This window comes from Salvelinus alpinus, chromosome 23, assembly GCF_045679555.1.
Source record: "Salvelinus alpinus chromosome 23, SLU_Salpinus.1, whole genome shotgun sequence".
Lineage (NCBI taxonomy): Eukaryota > Metazoa > Chordata > Actinopteri > Salmoniformes > Salmonidae > Salvelinus > Salvelinus alpinus.
In genome coordinates, this window is record NC_092108.1 from 26,879,551 (window position 1) to 26,900,737 (window position 21,187).

Consider the following 21,187-nt stretch of genomic DNA (forward strand, 5'->3'; position numbering starts at 1 on the left):
AAAATGTTAACCTCCCATGTTATTGTAATGGTGAGAGGTTAGCATGTCTTGTGGGTATGATATTTGTGCGTCTAACTTTCTCACTCATCATTATTCAAGATTCATTCAGGACTATCTGTAATCATGATAGCATCCACATTCATGTAAGTGTTTAAAAACATATTGAGTGGCGCAGTGGTCCAAGGCACTGCATGTCAGTGCTACAGGCATCACTACAGGCTCTGGTTTGATTCCAGGCTGTATCACAACAGGCCGTGATTGGGAGTCCCATAGGGCGGCACACAATTGGCCCAGCATCGTCCGGGTTAGGGTTTAGCCAGGGTAGGCTGTCATTGTAAATAAGAATTTGTTCTTAACTGACTTGCCTAGTTAAATAAAGGTTAAAAACATAAATAAAATTACAAGGTAATCATTGCGTGCTAGGAATATGGGACTGCTAGGAATATGCACTTTAACCTCATTTCAAATCCAAAGTGCTGGAGTAGAGAGCCAAAACAACAACAAAAATGTCACTGTCCCAATACTTGGAGCTCACTACATGTATCTACAGCCTAGTCCGAATACCCAGATCAAGGAGAATGCATGTTTTTAGACAAATATTAGTATACAAAGTGTCCACTGCACTGTCTATGAAGTGCAATTCAAATGAATCTTTGTCCCAGTAGGGAAAATGATTGTGCGGCCAAGTATTTACAGAATACACTGTAATCACAATGACAGGTTTAGAAAGTAATACGGCATCTTTAAGATGTAAAGCATAACCAAAGACATCACTCCTAATTAGGATTGCAAAATTCTGGTAATTTTGCTGAAATTACCAGATTTGACAGAAACCCTGGTAGGAGGATTCCGGATTTTCTGCTAATTCCCTATTGATTCCGGGAATCTTGAGAGAGTGATTTCTGGAAAACCTGGGAATTTGGGGGAAATTACTTTAATTTGCAACCATACTCCTAATTGCCCTGTTATGGGGAGCAGAGGCCTTACTTACCTGAGTTCCTCCTGGTTGTTGTGAGGGGGCGTGGGGAGGGAGGCTGGCACGTCCACAGTTTTAGGTCCCTGAGCGATGGCTCGGGCCAGCAGGTTCTCCTCTGTCCTGAATGGGACGTGGAGCGGCTTGGAGACCAGATTTTTGGACCCTACATAGAAGAGGAACATATGAATGAGACATTAAGATTGGTCCTAACAGCATGACACTACAGTTGGAAATTGTTGCAAAAACTTTCATGGCCATTTTCTCAATAGGGGTTGGGGAAAGGTTATGAACTTTCAAAACAGCATAACCTTCTCAACACATTTCAGAATGCTGTGTATGATACATTATTTTGAGGTTAAAAAAAACTGCTTCAGATATTCAGCAAGCTGGAACTAATCTACCAATAACCCCTGGTCACCCGTGACCTCTGAACCCTCCCCAGTGCTCACCCATGGCAGCAGCTTTGCTGGCTAGCTCCTCTGTTGTGGCAAAGCCGTTGATCATCTTCTGTCGGTTTACAGGTGGAGGAGTCGGAGGGAGTGAAGCCGGCGGGGTGGGGGGGTTGCTCAGATTGTTCTGCTTTGAAGAAACAAGCCAAGGAATACATGTCACCATACTACAACAGGGGATATATAATATTGTATCATAGTAGTCTCTTGCTACCACAAATCACTGCTTCAAAGGCACCAAAGGCATCATTCAACTTCATCTTAATTAAAGTGTCTTGTGCCTGGGGCTGGTCTAGTGGGTAGTGCCAGCACCTTCTGCGCATACAGTATGCAGTACATGTTTGCGTGGGATCCCTCCATCTCTCCCTAGCTCATTCAAAGTCTGTCTCTTTTTAAATAAAAAATACAAGATGAGTAGGATTTTTTTTTTTTAAGAACAAAATAAACTCCGGTTGGAGGTGAGGCCTCACCTTGTAGGTGAGCTGGGAGTAGTAGTCAGAGACTCCGTCCAGAGAGCCGCTGCCAAATGTCCCAGACAGGAGGTTCTCACCGTTCAGCTGGCCGCTGCCGTAAGGGGCAAAGTGGGAAAAGTTCACCCCTATCAGGGGCTCCATGAGGGGCAGGAGGGACAGCTGCTGTAGAACGAGAGAGAGGAAGGGAGATGGAGAGAAACAGAGAGGAGGTTACGCATATTTATTTATCTATTTAACCCTTTAATATTTGACCAGAGAATGTGACAACATTCTTATTTCCAGTAATGACCTAGGGAAGAGTTACAGCCAGGGGAGAAGAAAGGCCAGAGGTTTAATGCGCTAATGATGATAGAACTATATGTGAAGTGAGAGGAATGTTCTTTGGTGGTGTAAACTGCCTGCCAACTTCCATAATTACCTCAGATATAGAGTGAGCTCCAAAAGTATTGGGACAGTGAATCTTTTTGTTGTAGTTTTGACCCTGTACTCCAGTACTTTGGATTTGAAATGATACAATGATTATGAGGTTAAAGTGCAGACTGTCAACTTAAATTTTAGGGTATTTTAATCCATATCGTGTGAACCATTTCGAAATTAGAGTACTTTTTGTACAAGTCTCCCATTTTGGGGACCAAAAGTGGGACAAATTCACATTAAAGTTCAGTATTTGGTCTCATATTCCTACAGTAGCACGCAATAGATTACATCAAGCTTTTGACTTAACAAACTTGGGTTCATTTGTTGTTTGTTTTGGTTGTGTTTCAGATTATTTTGTGCCCAATAGAAATGAATGGTAAATAATGTATTGTGTCATTTTGGAGTTATATTGTAAATATGAATTGAATATTTTTCTAAACACATCTATATTAATGTGGATGCCACCACGATTATGGATAGTCCTGAATGAATCAATCGTGAATAATGATGAGTAAGAAAGTTAGACGCGCAAATATCACACCCCCAAGGCATGCTAACCTTTTACCATTACGATAACAAATGAGGTTAGCATTTGGGAGGGGGTACGATATTATTGCGTCTGTAACTTTCTCACTCCTCATTATTCACAATTAATTAAGGAATACAGTACCAGTCAATAGTTTGGACTCATTCCAGGGTTTTTCTTGAATTTTCACTATTTTCTACATTGTAGAATAATAGTGAAGATATCAACACTATGAAATAACACATATGGAATCATGTATTAACCAAAAAAAGTGTTCATAAAATCAAAATATATTTTATATTTGAGATTCTTCAAAGTTGCCACCCTTTGCTTTGATACAGTTTTGCACACTCTTGGCATTCTCTTAACCAGCTTCATGAGGTAGTCACCTGGAATTCTTATTTACAATAAAATTGGGCACAAAATAATCTAAAACACAACCAAAACAAATAGCAAATGCATCCAACAAGTGTGTAGAGTCCCAAGATTGATGTAATCATTGTGTGCTAGGAATATGGGACCAAATACTAAACTTTTGACTACTTTAATACACAAGTGAATTTGTCCCAATAATTTTGGTCACCTGAAATGGGGGGACAATGTACAAAAAGTGCTGTAATATCTAAACGGTTCACAAGATATGGATGAAAATACCCTCAACTTATACCTGACAGTTTGCACGTTAACCTCAGTCATTGCATCATTTCAAATCCAATGCTGGAGTACAGAGCCAAAACAACAAAACATTTGTCACTGTCCCAATTTGGAGCTCACTGTATGAACACAAATAGCACCAAGTCAATTAACATGCCTGGGGTATTATTCACATCTTTAACTCCACTGTGGCGGCTATGTGTTTAGTGGAAGTCTGTGGGTAACTTATCCTTGTTTATTGATTACAGCGATTACTGGGTATTTCAAATTGAAGCGTGTTTGGAAAGTCTAGATTTCCCTTCCCAAATAGGAAGGAAACGAAGACAGCAATTACTTATCAAAATTACAGTAATTTAAACTTCAACAAAACAGCACGTAAATTGTAATAAAAGAGCTGGTTGACTGTTTCATAATAACCTTTGGTGAGAAAAACAATATTATTTATGTCTCATTTATCAATGATATGCAGACAGTATGGTGTAGCAGCACCCAGTGGGCTAGGATACCATTTGTTTCAATTTACATCATTTTTATATGGTCCCCCTGCCCTCCAGGAGACCATATCGTGGCTCCATGCCATCAAACTGAATACTGGTATGCAATCAAACTGTGTAGTTTCTATCGCAATTAACTAAAGCCATTTATGAAGTGATGCGGCTGCATACAGATTTAATCAATGAAGAGCACCATGGGGGGGGTTATAATATGTCCCATTCTTCTCCATAATAACCACCAGTAATGGCTGGGTGTATAACTGTCAAACCTAGCAGCTTCATTTGCTAGTCCATTAACACAGCAGTAATGTGGCTATGATGCATGTAATGGTATCAGCATACACACACCCGGGGCACCGTCCTAGGATAATCCTATCTGTAATTAGCTAGCTCTGTGGTCGATGCATCACAGCGCTGTTAAAGACAGAGCTGTGGAAGGAAACATCTCTGAAGGGATCATTTAGCTCCCCTTAATGTGAGATGAGTAAATGTAACATGCTGAATGTGGCCTATTGGTGTAAGAAGAAGTCTAGTCTCTGACGTGTGTGTAGAGTATCAACAGCTTTCAGTTTATTTGTCACGTGCGCCGAATACAACAGGTGTAGACCTTACAGTGAAATTCTTACTTATAGGCCCTAACCAACAGCGTCATTTTTAAGTAAAACAAAGGTATTAAGTGAACAATAGATAAATAAGGAAATAAAAAACAACAGTAAAAAGACAATGAATATTAACAGTAGCGAGGCTATATACAGTAGCGAGGCTATATACAGGCACCGGTTAGTCGGGCTAATCGAGGTAGTATGTATATGTAGGTATGGTTAAAGTGACTATGCCTATATCATTGGCTTCTTGTCTGTGGTGGACTGCACAGTCCCTAGTGTTATGTGATGTTTAAGTCTACTCCCTACCTGTTTGAGCTGGGTCATTAGTGTATCAGTGCTGGAGTGCACCAGTTGCTTCTCCTCCCCTTCTTTCTTCCTCTTCTTGTAACGAGAGGCGGGCCTCTCTCCTCCTTTGGGGTTCCTCTTGTTCCTGCCTTTCCTTTTCTCCTGTCCTGTGAGCAGTGGTCCTGGGAACTCTGGGAGGCCAGAGAGCTGTCCGTCTGAGTACGCCTGGGAGAAGGTAGATGAGTACTTTGTCAATTGTCATAGACACTGGTAAGAAAGCAGTGTCTCGTTTATCGGTAATCACAAAAATAGAAAATTATCTATATAAAAAAAACATGACACCACGCTGTTCATAAATAACTTTTACAATTCACAACTCTTAAGCCTTTTGGGTATTTCTGCCAACACCACCATTATTTTTAGCAGGAGAAGATCTGAGAGACCATTTCATGAATCATGACTCAGCCTAAAATACTGCCTCCTACTATGACTCACAGCAGTTTGTCACAGGCAGCAACCCATTGGACTGATTCACTGAACCAGACTCAGAGCCTACTTGGCTTGGCTGTGACTCACACTGACTGCTCACCTACCTACATAGCAAGCTAGCGGTCGCTGTGACTCAATGGAGGCTGGTGGAGGGAGAAATCGGAGGATAGACTCATTGTAATGAATGGAACTGGATCGTTCCATTTATTCCATCCCAACTGTTACAATGAGCCTTCACCAACCTCCACTGCCATGCCTCATCTACCAGACCGACTCACCCCGTTGCTGTCCATGGAGCTCTGCCTTAGCAGCAGGGCCTTGCAGTCTGCATCCGCCTCCTCTTCCTCAGACCTCAGGCTCTTGTCTGACCGTTGGTGGGGAAGCCCTGGTCCATTAAGAGGCGTCTGCCTGTTCTTCAACAGGTGTTTGAGGAGCTCGTTGTTACCCCCAGATTCCCCTTTTGCTCCCCCGCCGTGGGAGGGGCTCTGTACTGCAGCTCCACCTTCCTCCTTCACCGTGCCCATCCCTGAGCCCATGTGCGAGGAGGTGCCATCTCTGGGTCCATGGCACTCGGTGCTCTCAGTCTGCTCCAGCTTGATGTTGCTGAGGATGCGCTCCTGCTCCAGAGCTTGGGCCCTGGCTAGGGAGATGTCTGATGGGAGGCTACCCATCCCTACAGGCTGCCCAGCACCACCCAGCCTTCCAGAGAGCTGCCTCTCCAGCTCTGAGTAGCTATGGCTGGGGGTAGAGGTGGAGGAGCCAAGTAAGGGGGACCTGGAAAGGTCTTGGTCCCCGAAGAGGTGAGCGTTGTTCCTGGTGGGTGTGGAGGATGTGTCTGACCGGCAGGGCGTCAGAGGGGCAGTCAGGTCAGAGCACGGCGTGGACGGCGTTTTCACAGAATCTGCATCGTCATTGTCTTTCTTCTTCTTCCTGTTTCTTTTCTTCTTGCCATTCTCATCCGGGATGATGTTGGAGTAGAGCTGGATCAGAGACTGACCCGAGCCGGGGAAGTTGGAAGGCAGGGGCGTGGTGGAGTTGCCGACCCCAAATGGAGGGCCTTCTCCGGGCATCTGTGGCATCACGCCTGGGCCGCTGAACCTCCGGGGTCTGGGTGGACCCTGGGTGAAGTTACCCTGTAGTACCATGTTATCAGGCCCAAAACCAGGTCCCGTGTCCTGAGGAATCATCCCGTTACCCATTATGGCCCTCCGGTCTCCGCCTTGTATGAAGGTCCCGGGAGGAGAGCCCATCCCTGGCTGCATGGGCTGCTGCAGGGGGAACATCGGTCCTAACTGCTGCATGAAGTCCTGTGGCAGCTCAACATTGAAGAACGGCATCTGAGAGAGGGGCACCATGTTCCCCCCGTCAGGCCCCAGCATGCCTTGCTGTTCCATCTCCATGCGTTGTTTTATGGCGCGCTGACGTTCTACTTCCTGCATTAGTTGGACCCTCTGCCTCTCCTGCTGCTCTCTCAGCCTCTCCCGACGCTCTCTCTCCTGGAAGCCCTCACTGAACGGGTTGTTGTCGTCAAACTTCAAACCAGAGCCCTGTGGGGGTTTGACCCCGCTAGGTTGAGGCTGAGGCTGGTTTTCCATGGGCATCTGCTGGGGCATTTGGGGAGGCATCTGCTGGGGCATTTGGGGAGGCATCTGCTGGGGCATTTGGGGAGGCATCTGCTGGGGCATCTGTGGGGGCTGCTGAGGCAGGTTGCCCATGGGCAGTTGAGGCTGCTGAGCTGGGTTTCCCATGGGAACCTGAGGGGGCATATTGGGTCCGCCCATGGGCATGGGAGCTCCAGGATGCCAGCCTGCTGGTGCGTTGGGCATGGGCATTCGTCTTGGGGGGGCGTTTGGCTGGCCTGAATGGATTGGCACCTGCTGCACCATGTGGTTCATAGATGGGTGGTTCATTGGAGGCCCACTTGGTACAATGCCGGCAGGGCCGCCTTGTATTGGTGGCATCCCTGGCACTGCTGCTGGCATCACAGTGGGAGGCATGACACTGCCACCCTGCTGCTGCTTCACACCATACTCCTCGATCAGGTCAGCATGCTCTTTCTGCTGCTTCCGGATCTGAAAGGACAAGAACCAAAAATATATATTACATAAGAACTTGGACAAACAGCTGGCAAGACAGACAATAACAATTCAACATTTGTATTAACATAATTCAATACATAATTATGACAATTACAAGGAGCCTTGAAAGGATGTTTGGTCAACTGAAGGAAAAAAAGTCTACATTTTGGTCTGGTCTCAAAACTTAGTTCCAAGCAAGGGCAGTTTGAGGGTTGAATTGAGGGCATAGCCTAGTGTTAGGGTAAGACAGTGGTATAGTACTGATGAAGAAAGTGACATTACGTACCTGCTCCAGCTGTTTCTGCACTACACCCTGCTGCTCCGTCACGTGTTTGAGCTGCTCTGCGTCCTCCTCAGGGAACTCCCTTCCAGCCTTCTTAGCCGTCCTCTGCTTGGCACACAGGGCCTTCTTGGACTTTCTGTGGGCGCCGATCTTCTCCTCCAGAAACTTCTGCTGCATCTGGAGCAGCTGCTGGGTCTCCTGGAGCCATTCCTCGTACTGAGCCCTCTGAGCATTGTCTGAGGGAAGCGACAGAGTGAGTTTTCATAGTACTTATGTACATTAACAATATTTATTACAAAAGCATTTTGGGCTAAGCCTGATAAAGCCAAAAATATCTGAGGGGGAGACAGATTTTTTTGTTGTTGACAGATTTATACCATTATTGAACTATGGCTCATAAATCAAAAGGAGACATTTACTGACCACTGTGAATGTTAACAGAGGTGAACTTACTGACAAAACCTGGTCCAAAATTGGGAGGATTGGGCCTTGTCACTGAGGGTGTCAGCTTGCCATCCTGGTTTTGAAATTGACAAACAATAAATTGATGTTATAATTTGTGTTTTCCTAGTATGCTTTGTGTATGAAAGACGACTTAAGAGAGCTGACTTGGTTAAGTGTTTCAGTTACCTGTCCAGCGGCCTGTGGAGGAACAGGGGTGCTTTCAGGACATGGTGCCGCAGGACCAGCTTGAAACCTGTTTATGACAATTGGTGTCATCCCCATGTTGTTTTGAACCATGACTTTGTTGATGCCTTTCAGAGCGACCATCTTTGCTTTCATTATAGGGTCAGTGATGGCGTCAAAATCTGCAGACAAAAAAGAGTGCGGTCAGCAACTTGCCCATTACAAAAGACACAAATTCCTCTATGCATATCACTGACATTTATACTGTTTACTACTCATATCAATGTGAAAGTGAATAACTCGTTTGAACTGGCATAAAGCATTTAGCCTAAACAAAAAATGTCTAGTTACCGATGTTGGGGAAAAAAGAGTCACTAGAGGAGCGTTGTCTGATCATGGCCTGCATCTGCCTCTGCTGCTGCTGCTCCTGCCTCTCCTGGTCCAGCAGGTCCTGTAGGAGGAGGGGCTGCTCCTCCAGCAGCAGGGGTCTGTGCCCCCCTGGCCCCGCCTGGCCCAATGTCTGGGCCAACAGGGCCTGCTGAGCCGGGGTCAACCCACTCTGGTCCATCTCAAAGGTAGACATGGATGCTTCTCCTTCTTCTTCTCCCCTGTTAGTTGGATCCATGGTTTGAGATCCCATACTAAGTCCAGAGTTGTTCTGAGTGTCTTGGTTTGGCTGTGTCATAGAGTTACCACTGCCTTGATTGTCACAGGTGGAGTCCTCTGGTTGCTGCTTGATTAGTAAGCTAGAGAGTACTGGCGTGGAGGCAGAGAGCACTCCTGATTGTTTGTTAGTGTTTCCGTCTGCTTGTTGATCTGTCCTCTCATTGGACGTCTGAGACAGGTTGTCTTTGTCCTCCATTTTGATCTTATACTCCGAAGGCAGGGAGGAGGCGGAGCTCTGGCGGCAGTTCACTTCCTGTTTCACATCAGCTGTCTTCTCGGCCATTCCCTCTGACTTCCCCATTCCAGACGTCAAATTGGAGAAGGAAGATGCAGCTCCGCCACAGCTAGAACTCCTCTTCTCAGACAAGGCCTTCTGGAAGTCACAGGCGTCGCTGTGGTCTTCCATGGGGTCATTAAGGTCCAGTTCCTCATTGAACAAGTCCTTCTTGACGTCGTCCAGGTCGGGGTCCGTGTACGCAATGATGTCGAACTTCCCCGACGTCAGGAAGTCGTCCAGGTGCAGGTCATTGGTCTCTAGGTCTAGGTCTTTGCCGTCTTCTTCCGGATCCAGATTTAGGTTGTCCAGATCGGCATCGACTAGGTCTTTCACCTCAACATCTTCCAGGTCTTTGACGGCCGATTCGACTGTGTCCAGTTTGTCGTCCACTCCGTCATTGTTGTTAGCCATGGAGACTCCTCCCTGACCATCACTCTTCCCAGCAGAAGGCCCAGGTATCATCATGGAAGGAGCTGACATACCCTGGGTCTTGTTCGAAGCAGGCTGGCTCATGGACCTCATTAGCTGGGCTTGCCTTGGTATGGCTCCCCCTTGCATCTGGGCCTGCTGATGCTGGTGGAGGTTCTCAATGTTGGAGGACAGCTGGCCTTGGCTCATCTGCTGGTCCCCCATTGACTCCATCATCATCCTGGGGCCTTGGTTTGGAGGCAACCGGAATTCAGGCCCTCCCATGAAACCAGGAGGCCTCTGGGGCTGGAGGTCGGGATCCATGTTGTTCCCTTGCATGCCAGAGGACCCGAAAGGGAGACGAAGCCTGCTGTCAGGGGCTCTGTGTCTCAGCTCGATGAAAGGCTGGCCCATAATGTTGTGCTGTTGCATTGGCACACCGCTAGGAGGGAAATTCTGGGGGAGCCCCATAGGGTTGCCCCCCATGGACTTGGCCATATCTACAGACATGGAGCGTCTCATCCCCGGGTGAATGTCCTGCATGGGGTGAGGGCCTCTGGGGAAGAACTCCTGGCTACCATGAGGTCCCGGCCCACCAGGTGGAAATGCAAACCTGAGCAATCGAAAGAAAAAATACATTTCAACACATATTCCAGTGCCGAGTTTCCTCCAACACATTCAATCTAGAATGACTCTGTTTTTTCGTAGACTAAGAAATTCATGAGTCATACAAAAAATAAAGTCTTATTTATTAAATCTGTAAGGACAGTAGTTCCAGTTACAAACCTTGGCCCCTGATGTCTGATATTAGGATCACCCAAGTATTGTCCTATGGGGAACTGGCTCTCATTAGGGAAAGGGCTTCGCTGGTCCCCTGGGAAGGGTCCAGATCCAGGGAACCTCATTGGTCCGCTCATGGGGCCCGGCCCAGGGTAAGGTGGAGGGGGCCGGCTGAACATCTCGCCCTGTTGTCCGTGGCCCTCGTGCGGCCAGGGTCGAGGTGTCCCAGGGCCAGGGGCCATGATACCAGCGTTCTCCTGGCGGATGGCACTCCTCTGCTGCTGCTGCTTCAGGATCAGCTCTCGGATGCGTTGACGCTAAATAAAACAACACGAGCTGTCAGACCTCCAACTAGATAATTCATGTTTCATGCCAGAACACTACTGAATATTTGATTGGAAAAAAAAGTGATAGAAATGTATTAGCTATTAATCACTGTGGCTTCAAGCTTGCCAAGGGATACAAATGTTTATTTAAGTGAATACTGAAACGGGTGAAATTTATCTGGAAGATAATACTTTAAATGAAGATAAGAGCAGTTTAAATAGTGTCAGTCCTCCTACCTGTTTGAGTCTCTCCTCACTGTCGGCCAGAGAAACACTCTGAACCTCAGAAGGGGTTCCAGGCATCTGGGAGGGGTTTTGCAGCTGTCCTCCAGGGTCCTGGCCTTGCTGCTCCTTCATATCTGGTCTGTCTGCTGGCTGTGGACGTGGGGTCATGGGTGCCTGCTCGTAAGGATCATGGATAGGCGTCTGGTTGGGCCGTCTGGACGGCGGCGGAGAAAATCCCTCATCGGCTATCCCACCGTGATGCTTTGGTGTCTGTGACCCAGGGTGTGGAAAGGGAGCATCTTGTAGCCTAACGCTTTGAGGAGGGGAGAAGGGATCCTGGTTCCCCATGGGACCAGGCCTCTGCCCCTGCAGTCTGCTCAGCCTGTCAGAACCCATCCCTGGCTGTGGGGTGCTTGGAGCCTGGGCGTACGGGTCATTCAGCATAGGCCTGGGGGTCTGGGAGAACATGTCACTGCTCAAAGGCCTGGGTGTTCCAGGTTGACTAGCGTAGGGATCCATGGGGGCTAGTCGCTGGCTGCCTGGGGACTTTGAGAACCTGGGGGGCCGAGGGGTTCCAGGTTGCTGTGTGTAAGGATCCATGGAGTGCCCGGGGGACATCCTCTGACCGGGGGGCTGGGGGTGTGGGTGAGGGTGGTGGAAATGGTTCATACCAGGGCGAGGGGTGTTGGGTTGCTGGGAATAAGGGTCAGAGGATTGGCTGTAGTTGTCGTTTGGACGAGGAGTGCCTGGAGGTCGAGCATAGCCGGACTCAAAGAATGGTCTGTTTCCAGGAAGTTGGCTGATAAGGTCATTCATAGGTCTAGGGGTACCTGGCATCTGAGCATAGGGGTCTGATGAGGGTCCTGGGGGTTGGGCAAAGGGGTCATATGTGAAGTGGTCGGGCCTTGGAGTAGAGGGAGCATGGGCGTAAGGGTTTCGGTTGGGTAACTGTGCCATTGGGCCGGGCTGGGGGAAGGGGTGGCCCTGGGTATGGTGCTGGGCCATCCTCGGTGGACTGGTGAAGCTATCATGAGGTCGAGGGGTCAGAGGGGCCTGAGCGTAGGGGTCTCCCTGCTGAGAGAACCGGTCTGGGGGATGAGGCATTGGTCTGTTGAAGGGGTCCTGGGCCTGGGGTGGAGGCATGGGGGTCTTGAACAAAGACTGAGGGACTGAGCCCTGCTCGTTGCTCCCCGGGATGGGAGCTAACAGAGGTCTGGAGTAAGGGTCTGACAGGATCATCCTGTTCTGAGCCATCCGTTGGTAGGCCTCTTGGCGGATCATGGGTCTAGAGTAAGGGTCTCCACGCACTGGAGAGCCTATCAGGGGCCTTCCCTGGGGACCCTGATTGACTCTGGGTGGGCACATAGGCTTTAGGAAGGGGTCAATGTCCCCAGCAACAGGCCTGGGGGTGTCAGGGGGCTTGGCATAGGGATCCATCTCCCTACTCATAGACGTGGGGGAGCCGAAAGCCTCATGAGCCGGAGACGTGAGCCTCCCTCTGTCCTGTTGCTCCATCAAAGAGGTGGGAGACTTGCCAGACTCCATGGACATCCTGCGACACGCGCTGGGCCCCAGAGTTGGAGGTCTGGGGGTCCCTACCATCTTGGCATAGGGGTCCCAGGGAGAGGAGGGTCTGGAGCTGGATGAGCCAGGGGAGAACACCTGGGGGGACTGGGGCTGAGAGGAACCCCCTGAAGGAGGGGGAGGAGGGGGCCGCAGGAACACATCTTCAGGGGGCCCCGAGGTGGGCGTAACTGGGAGTTGACGTTGGATGAAGCCCTCTTTCCCCCCAGTGCTGTGCTGCATGGGGGACATGCTGCCGTTGCTGCCGTGCTGGGAGGAAGGACTCTGGTTGCCGCTGTTGTTACCGTCTCCCTCCGACTGGCTGCCTGACTGCTGTTGCTGCTGCTGCAGCTGCTCATTCTTCACCTGCTCCAGCTTCTGGGTGGCTTCGATCTTGGCTTGCTGCCTGCTTTTCTGTCTCATTTGCTGTTGTAGGAACAGGATGAAAGGGCAAAACATGTTTAGTCTTTCAAATAGTAACCTGAACAAGCAATGCATGTTTGCTTAGCACCCTAAATCCCAAAAGACCAAAAAGGAGACTATTTAACTACTGTGTTTAGTTTTTTTTGGAGGGGGGAGAAGACTTCCTAAACTGCATCTGAACTGGTTGCTTCTCACACACACTAGCATACTAACCTGCCTGCACACACTATTACCTCACCTCTCTGAATACAACCTTACCTGTCTAAACTTCCACTCTTGCTCATGCTCTGACTCTTTGGGTTTCAAAGGGTCCTTAAAGAGCAAGTCTGTGTCTAGCGGTATGTTGGGGTCAAACACCTCGTCGGGAGGCTGCAGTGAGGCCGGGGGCAGCTGGGACAGCGGCAGCTGCTGCGACTGCTGCCTCTTCAGACTCTCGTTGGACATCTGAACCTTGTTGATGCGCAGAGCAGCCCGGTTGTCCCTCGCTTTTTGCTGCAGAGCAAAATCAGTCGCAGACACACACGCGTGCAGACACAAACAGAATAAATAATTTCAGTTGGTGCCATGGAAACCAACTAGTTTGTTTTTTTCAGTAGATTTTTTATCAAGTGCATGTCCTTAAAACATGGCCTCTGCCAGATAAAATTACTTCTCCTGAACGTAATTACAGGTTCTGTGTGAGGTTAACCCTGAGAACTGTGGTTCTTCTGTTAAAAAGGTCATCTGTGAATGGCTGGATTTGAAATAGCACTGGCTATTTCAAAAAATTATTTAACACTTTTAGTCTGACTCATAAAAAAATACCAGATCAGACTCAATTATTTGGGATTCTCACATTTCCAATGGATGTCTACTGGGGACAATGTAATCTAAGCAGAAACAAAGGCATCTTACCACATACGGGGCCCTGTCTTGCGAACTTGCTTTCCTCCACAGCTTTGCAATCTGTTTGACTCTTGTAGACCAGTCTAAAGTGACAATATATTTTTTTTATATTAGACAAACAACATGCTTGAAGCTCAAGAAGGACATCTGATATCATCTTCAATTCTGATACCATCTTCAATTGTAAATGAAGTCATGGTAATGGCTGGATATGCACAAAGATGTGACTGGGACACACACCTGGGAACTCATCCTTTAGGCTGGGGAAGTTGACATTGGTGTAGAGGACAGGGGCCACAGTGGCTAGTTCCCCCAGCGTCTCCTCCTTCTCCCACTTCAGTGTGCTCCTCTGGGCATTGGACATGGCCTCCGCCTCGCCCCCCTCAGCTCCAGGAAGAGGGGTGGGGCCTGGGCCACCGTGGACAGGACCTGGACCCCCCTGCCACGAACCCACTGCCTCTCTGGCCATCTGATTAAACTTCCTGTCCCTGTAGGAAGGACACAAGAACACGGATTTGAGAAATATACAGGACCAGTCAAAAGTTTGGACACACCAAATCATTCAAGGGTTTTTCTTTCTTCTTTACATTGTAGAATAATAGTGAAGACATCAAAACTATTAAATAATACATATGGAATCATGTAGTAACCAAAAAAGTGTAACACTAAATATATTTTATATTTGAGATTCTTCAAAGTAGCCACCCTTTGCCTAGACGACAGCTTTGCACACTCTTGGCATTCTCTCAACCAGCTTCATGAGGTAGTCACCTGGAATGCATTTCAATTAACAGGTGTACCTTGATAAAAGTTAACTTGTGGAATATCTTTCTTCTTAATGTGTTTGAGCCAATCAGTTGTGTTGTGACAAGGTGGGGTGGTATACAGAAGATAGCCCTATTTGGTAAAAGTCCATATTACAGCAAGAACAGCTAAAATAAGCAAAGAGAAAAGACAGTCCATAATAACTTTAAGACATGAAGGTCAGTCAATGCGGAAAATTTCAAGAACTTCGAAAGTTTATTCAAGTGCAGTCGCAAAAACCATCAAGTGCTATGATGAATCTGGCTCTCATGAGGACCGCCACAGGAAAGGAAGACCCAGAGTTACCTCTGCTGCAGAGGATACGTTCATTAGAGTTAACTGCACCTCAGATTGCAGGCCAAATAAATGCATCACAGAGTTCAAGTAACAGACACATCTCAACATCAACTGTTCAGAGGAGATTGAATGAATCAGTCCTTCATGGTCGATTGCTGCAAAGAAACCACTACTAAAGGACACCAATTAGAAGAAGAGACTTTCTTGGGCTAAGAAACACGAGCAATGGACATTAGACCAGTGGAAATCTGTCCTATGGTCTGAAGAGTCCAAATTTGAGATTTTTGATTCCATCCGGCGTGTCTTTGTGAGACGCGGTGTGGGTGGTGAACGGATGATCTCTGCATGTGTATTTCCCACTGTAAAGCATGGAGGAACTGAAACTGTCTGTGATTTATTTAGAATTCAAGGCACACTTAACCAGCATGACTACCACAGCATTCTGCAGCGATACGCCATCCCATCAGGTTGGCTCTTGTTGGGACCATAATTTTTTTTCAACAGGCCAATGACCGAAAACACACCTCCAGGCTGTGTAAGGGCTATTTGACCAATAAGGAGAGTGATGGGGTGCTTCATCAGATGACCTGGCCTCCACAATCACCCGACCTCCACCCAATTGAGATGGTTTGGGATGAATTGGACCGCAGAGTGAAGGAAAAGCAGCCAACAAGTGCTCAGCATATGTGGGAACTCCTTCAAGACTGTTGGAAAAGCATTCCTCATGAAGCTGGTTGAGAGAATGCCAAGAGTGTGCATACAGTAGCTGTCATCAAGGCAAAGGGTGGCTACTTTGAAGAATATAAAATATATTTTGATTTGTTTAACACTTTTTTGTTTACTACATGAGTCCATGTGTGTTATTTCATGGTTATGGTTCATGGTTATTTCATGGTTATTTCATGGTATAGAAAATAGTAGAAATAATGAAAAACCCTTGAATGAGTAGGTGTGTCCAAACTTTTGACTGGTACTGTACAAAAAAACATGTAGTTATCATTTTCATTGTTTGGTAGACCACAAGCTTCCTCCAGTAACTGAGTCACTGGCAATGCTTGCAATGTGATGTGTTTGAATCGTGTAGTTATGCTAATTACTATGACTGAGATATGTGGTTGTCCCACCTAGCTATCTAAAGATGAATGCACTAACTGTAAGTTGCTCTGGATAAGAGCGTCTGCTAAATGACTAAAATGTAAATGTTAGGCAGATACATTCAAATACTATCAGACATGTATGACATAGCATTCATTACAGTTTGTCAGATCATTATGTGGATAGAGAGAGTGCTTTCCAGAGCAAGGTATGTTTTGCAGTTAGTACCTTGGATTATCAGAGAAAGGCATGCGGTGGAGGGGGGAGAAGTTATCTGGGATACATGGATCTGCTCCGGGATGGGACGGATTCAGAGGGAATCGTTGGTTAGGTCCCATCAGCCCGTTTATCATTGGCATCCGTGGAAACATGGCATTCCCTGTATGGAACAACAAATTATTATATCAACGCATTACTTTGGACAAACACATTAGTGACAAGCAACCTCACCTGAGACCTGAATACTTGCATTGGCTCCCAGAGCTAATGCCTAGGCTTTATCTCAGTGGGCTGTCTTGTGGTACACTGAAGACCCAGCTGGTCACATAGGTCTGATAAAATATTCAGATAAGAGCGAAAGACTGCCAGTAACTGCTACAGGATCAATATAGGTATCATACCTGCATGAGGGTGTGTCAGGCTGGCTCCAGGTGGGCAGTGGGGGTGAGGCAGCTGTGGTGGATGGCTGGGGCTCAGAACGGCAGTGAACAGGTCCTCCACGTCCTTCCCCTCCAGCTCTATGGGGGGCACCAACAGAGAACACAGTTAAAACTGATAGAGACAGATAATACTAATGTTCGGTTATGTTTAACCCTGGTTCTCTGAAGGGGGGGAACGGACAGAGTGATTACAAAAATAGTGATTACTAATAACCAACCTGGTATTTTGTAGAGTTTGCTGAGAATCGATTCTAAAACCAGAAGAAAAATAGATTATTTACCTCAGTAAATGGATACTCCGTGATCAGAGCTATACCAAGAAGTGAAGTGTCTATGTAGGTTCTGAAAAACAGATGTCAGCATAAGACCTGGTGTTGACCACCAGGCCCCTTACTGACCGTCAGCCATCTCCAGACCGTCAACCATCTCCAGCTCTGGACTGAGGATCCCGTCCAGATGTTCATCTGGGAGCGTACGGAGTGGCCTCCGGCCGGACTGAGACTGTGCTGGGGAGCTGTCTGTCAGGGGTCCAATGTCCAGACCAGCTGAGGAAACACACACATTTGTACACACACAGACACATGCAAAACACACATTGAATAACACACGTGTTAGCAAAGATACACACTAACAACTATGCAAGGTAGACGGACTTCAAAGCTTAGTGCAATCAATCTGTGATTCGGTGTTTATTCTCTATATAATGTAGATTAAAACATGTATCCTTCAGCAATTTTAATTAGAACTTTATCTAGCTAATAAACTTTTAATCTCATTTGAATAAAATAAGGGGAATATCTGCATTGTGTGGAAATTAAATAAAGATGATAACGGTGCTAGCTTAGCAGGATTACTCATGAAGGCTATCCTTTGAGATGAATCTCTGAATCTCAACACAATCTCTACTATCCTCTCAAAACACATTCCATCCATCCATCTATCAACATCAGGACGACTGCTGCAAACTGAGCTACCAATACTTTTTATTTCATCAAATAAATACTGAGTGAATCTTAAGTATTTACTGAGAAAGAACAAAGGAAGCATATTGGCCTCAGTGGAGTTGCTAAGCCATTCTCCACCAATCACAGAGCAGGGACGAGAGAGACTGAGACCTTCGGTGTCATCACTATATTGAAGGCCACTCACCAAGGCCTCTCATTCTCTCTAAATAGTTTGCCTCTAAATTGTTCATTTTCTGAGTTTGAATAGAGAGCCCGTCCTTGACCGATTGTTTCAGTGAGAATCTGAATCACTCTCACGTTTCTAAAGTCGGTTTGCCTTGAATGTCACAAACTGAACCAAAAAACAAACAAAGGACGGGGACACCTTTTATATGTGAGAGGCTATTGTTGACCACATGAGAGCATGCATGTAAAGATGAGCACATAGAAGCACTCTCACACCCCAATGTGCGGACGCACACACACACACACACACACACACACACACACACACACACACACACACACACACACACACACACACACACACACACACACACACACACACACACACACACACACACACACACACACACACACACGAATGCGAATGTACTATTGTATGTAAATGAATGTAAATGAATGCGAATGTACTATTGCTACTAATGCCATGGAGCCCTTACCAAAAGGAGGAGGTGAGGTGTCAACCTGGAAATGGAAAAAATCAAGACCTACAGAAACAGAACCCAAATCAAGACACAAGATGAGTGAATAAAACAGAGTGGAGACAGAGCAAGGAAACCAAACTGGAAAGAAATTAACAAAAAACACACAAAACACACCTGAAACAACGTCAAATAAAGATCAAACAAAACACAAGATGTCCAAAATAATTATGAAAAGTATGTGACAAGAGAAAGTGACATTTTGAAAAGACAGACAGCAAGACATCCCAGGCTGGCAGTAAACTCCTCACACTATGACAGCCTCAGAGATCAGTGACATACCAGAGTCACCTGTCTGTTTCCCCAGCATTCCCAGGAGATCTGCATCCGTGTTGAGAACCTCAGACAGATCCACTAGAGGTTCTTCAGAGGGCTCTGTGGATGAGAAGACAGACAGTCAGGAACCACAGCATGGATCAATGGACAAGAGTGCGTGTGTGTGTGAGCGTGCGAGCATGTGTGTGTGTGTGTGAGTGTCTGTGTCTCTATGTGTATCTGTGTAATACATACGAGGTCCTGGTGGTCTGGTGGGTCTGGACGTGCCCGAGGTCACACTGAGGAGGGGGTCCGAGGAGGGGTCCAGGAAGCTGGTGGTGGATTGCTTCCTGTCCCTCTGGGGCGCGGCTCCGGCCCTTGCTTGGCCCTCCTCCATTAGGCCAGACTCCACCGCCTGCTGCCTGCTCTGCTTGCTCTTATCCAGCAGGTCCTTACCGAAGAACGCCTCCTAGACAACACAACATGGGTCAATTCTCCATAGACCCACCATACTTCAGGATAACTGTCAACCTTTGATATCTCCCACCTTTTATCAAGAGACACAGAAACATGATCCATCCCTTCTGTTCTCATTTCTTCTTTTTTTAATATGCTATGCAAAACAAAGTTGACAAGGAGACGCATTGAGGCAAACACTTCTGCTGCTTTTGCCACTAGTCGTGTCAGTGGACTCTCTCTCTCTACCAGTGTAGATGGATCCACGTCGCTATCTCCCCATCAGCAATGTCTTATCTCTCCAGCGGATGGACACATGACTGCTGCAGCCAAACCACTGTGCTGGGACATTAAAAGCCTAGCTTACCATTTAAATAATTAATCCAATGTGCTCCTCTGTGTTGGGTGTCGGGACCCTTTAGGTTTTACTTGGTCTCTGGGCCTGGCCCTCCTGCTGTGGAGTACAGACCAGCAGTGACAGATGCCCATGGCTTAATGCACCTCCTCACATCTCATCTGTTTCGGGCCAACACAAGGTGACATAGAGCTCAGGGTTTGAGACGAGAGACGAAGGGAGGGAGAGAGATAAATAGAGAGTGAGGGAGAGAGAGAGGAACTCACGGCGCCCCCAACGCCTTCCCTCCCCAACCACCCCCACTCCCCAACAAATGGCACTTACCTTTCCTACTAGCACTGACTTTGCTGATTAATACTTTGAGGGAAAATGTTCTTGATACGTTTGTGATATGTTGTCTCACCTAGCTATCTTAAAACGAATGCACTTATTGTAAGTCGCTCGGAAGAAGACTGTCTGCTAAATAACAAAACATTTATGTAAACGTAATGCATCGATTCCCAACCCAAACCGAGGTCATTTGGAGAGGAAGAGTAGTAGAGGATGTAAAGCTATCCACTCAGGGCCTGTAGGCATTCTCTCCTACTTTAAGAAAGCACAAAGACGGGGCTGCCGTCTCCAATGGTTCATCTTTAAGTTGTTGCCAGGCAGTATGCCGAGTATTATCTGTATTCTCAGGCCTCCCATTGGGTGAGATAACTACTTTTTATGTAAATGCAACATGACGTTCCAGGCTGTCAGGGTGCTACTGCATCTATGAATGGTTGCCTCGATTTTTAAATACAGAAAATGGTGGACATTTGGATTGGCAGCTTATTCAGACAATTATTTATCTGCATATGGAGGATCCTTAGATGTTTTTTGCAGCAAGACAGCCTCTACTCCAAACACTTTGCCTACCAAATTTCCGTGTTGCCTGATTGTAACGTTATAATTATGCCAGGAAATCATGGATGCACATATTCCCTCAGTTCTAAAAACAACAAGACATCTTCCAAATCACATAAACCCTGAGACAAATGTCGGAGTCATAATGTAGATGTGGGACTGACTTGCAGGTAGGTGGGAAAGGCCTCCTCTAGCTTGGTTTTCTTCTTCCTGTAGCGTTTCTTGATCTTCTCTGGGGCCTCCAGCCCAGGGGGAGTCTGTTCCAAAGGGGTGTCAGGCAGCACCTCTCCCCAGCCTGCAGTAGGGGCAGAACATTTGGATCAGAATCTTGTCCTTAAAAATATAGTATCTGTTTATTAGGTTTATGTATTCTACAAGAAAACAAAAATCACTAGCACCAATGATTAAAACAGGAGTCATTTTTCTCTTTGTACAACAGAGGTAGAAATAGGATGTTCAGGCAAAAGCAATCGAAGATGCATTGGACTTGGGTAGATGAGTTGTGTGAAAACTGACCCTCCTCCTTTCCTGTGGGGGGTTCAGAAACAGAGCCAGAGGAATCCTTCCTGCTCAGGGATTGTTTGGCCTTGCCTGGGCCCTGACCTGGACGGCTCCGCTGGCGCACCATGAAGCCACCGATGCCTGAGAAAGAGATATTCAACAATGAACCAACACAACTAACAATCACTCCATACTCTCCAACTGCTCAGTGAAAATCTTATAAACAAATTGGGGGAGATAAGATTGCTGGTTCCTAGCAAGTAAAATATCCAAATTGTCATAGGGAACTTTTATTAGAA

General features: G+C 46.9%; 1 protein-coding gene across 6 annotated transcripts in view; it reads right to left on the bottom strand.

Moving 5' to 3' along the window:
- Positions 1-21,187, bottom strand: part of LOC139550687 (histone-lysine N-methyltransferase 2C-like) — a 121,744-nt gene that overhangs the window by 12,438 nt on the left and 88,119 nt on the right. For 3 of the 6 annotated variants that reach the window (XM_071361754.1, XM_071361753.1, XM_071361749.1), the window contains 23 exons: positions 20,904-21,029; positions 20,552-20,682; positions 18,944-19,157; positions 18,716-18,808; positions 18,392-18,439; positions 17,163-17,309; positions 16,983-17,015; positions 16,726-16,842; positions 16,334-16,484; positions 14,150-14,397; positions 13,919-13,992; positions 13,283-13,516; positions 11,051-13,027; positions 10,494-10,804; positions 8,708-10,320; positions 8,360-8,538; positions 8,183-8,246; positions 7,733-7,965; positions 5,647-7,440; positions 4,901-5,104; positions 1,896-2,060; positions 1,426-1,555; positions 992-1,139 (listed from right to left, as the gene is read on the bottom strand). In XM_071361754.1, coding sequence (XP_071217855.1) covers positions 992-1,139; positions 1,426-1,555; positions 1,896-2,060; positions 4,901-5,104; positions 5,647-7,440; positions 7,733-7,965; positions 8,183-8,246; positions 8,360-8,538; positions 8,708-10,320; positions 10,494-10,804; positions 11,051-13,027; positions 13,283-13,516; positions 13,919-13,992; positions 14,150-14,397; positions 16,334-16,484; positions 16,726-16,842; positions 16,983-17,015; positions 17,163-17,309; positions 18,392-18,439; positions 18,716-18,808; positions 18,944-19,157; positions 20,552-20,682; positions 20,904-21,029 — 8,434 coding nt within the window. The remainder of the gene's footprint in view (positions 1-991; positions 1,140-1,425; positions 1,556-1,895; positions 2,061-4,900; positions 5,105-5,646; positions 7,441-7,732; positions 7,966-8,182; positions 8,247-8,359; positions 8,539-8,707; positions 10,321-10,493; positions 10,805-11,050; positions 13,028-13,282; positions 13,517-13,918; positions 13,993-14,149; positions 14,398-16,333; positions 16,485-16,725; positions 16,843-16,982; positions 17,016-17,162; positions 17,310-18,391; positions 18,440-18,715; positions 18,809-18,943; positions 19,158-20,551; positions 20,683-20,903; positions 21,030-21,187) is intronic. The other 3 variants (XM_071361752.1, XM_071361750.1, XM_071361751.1) reach the window with 3 other exon arrangements.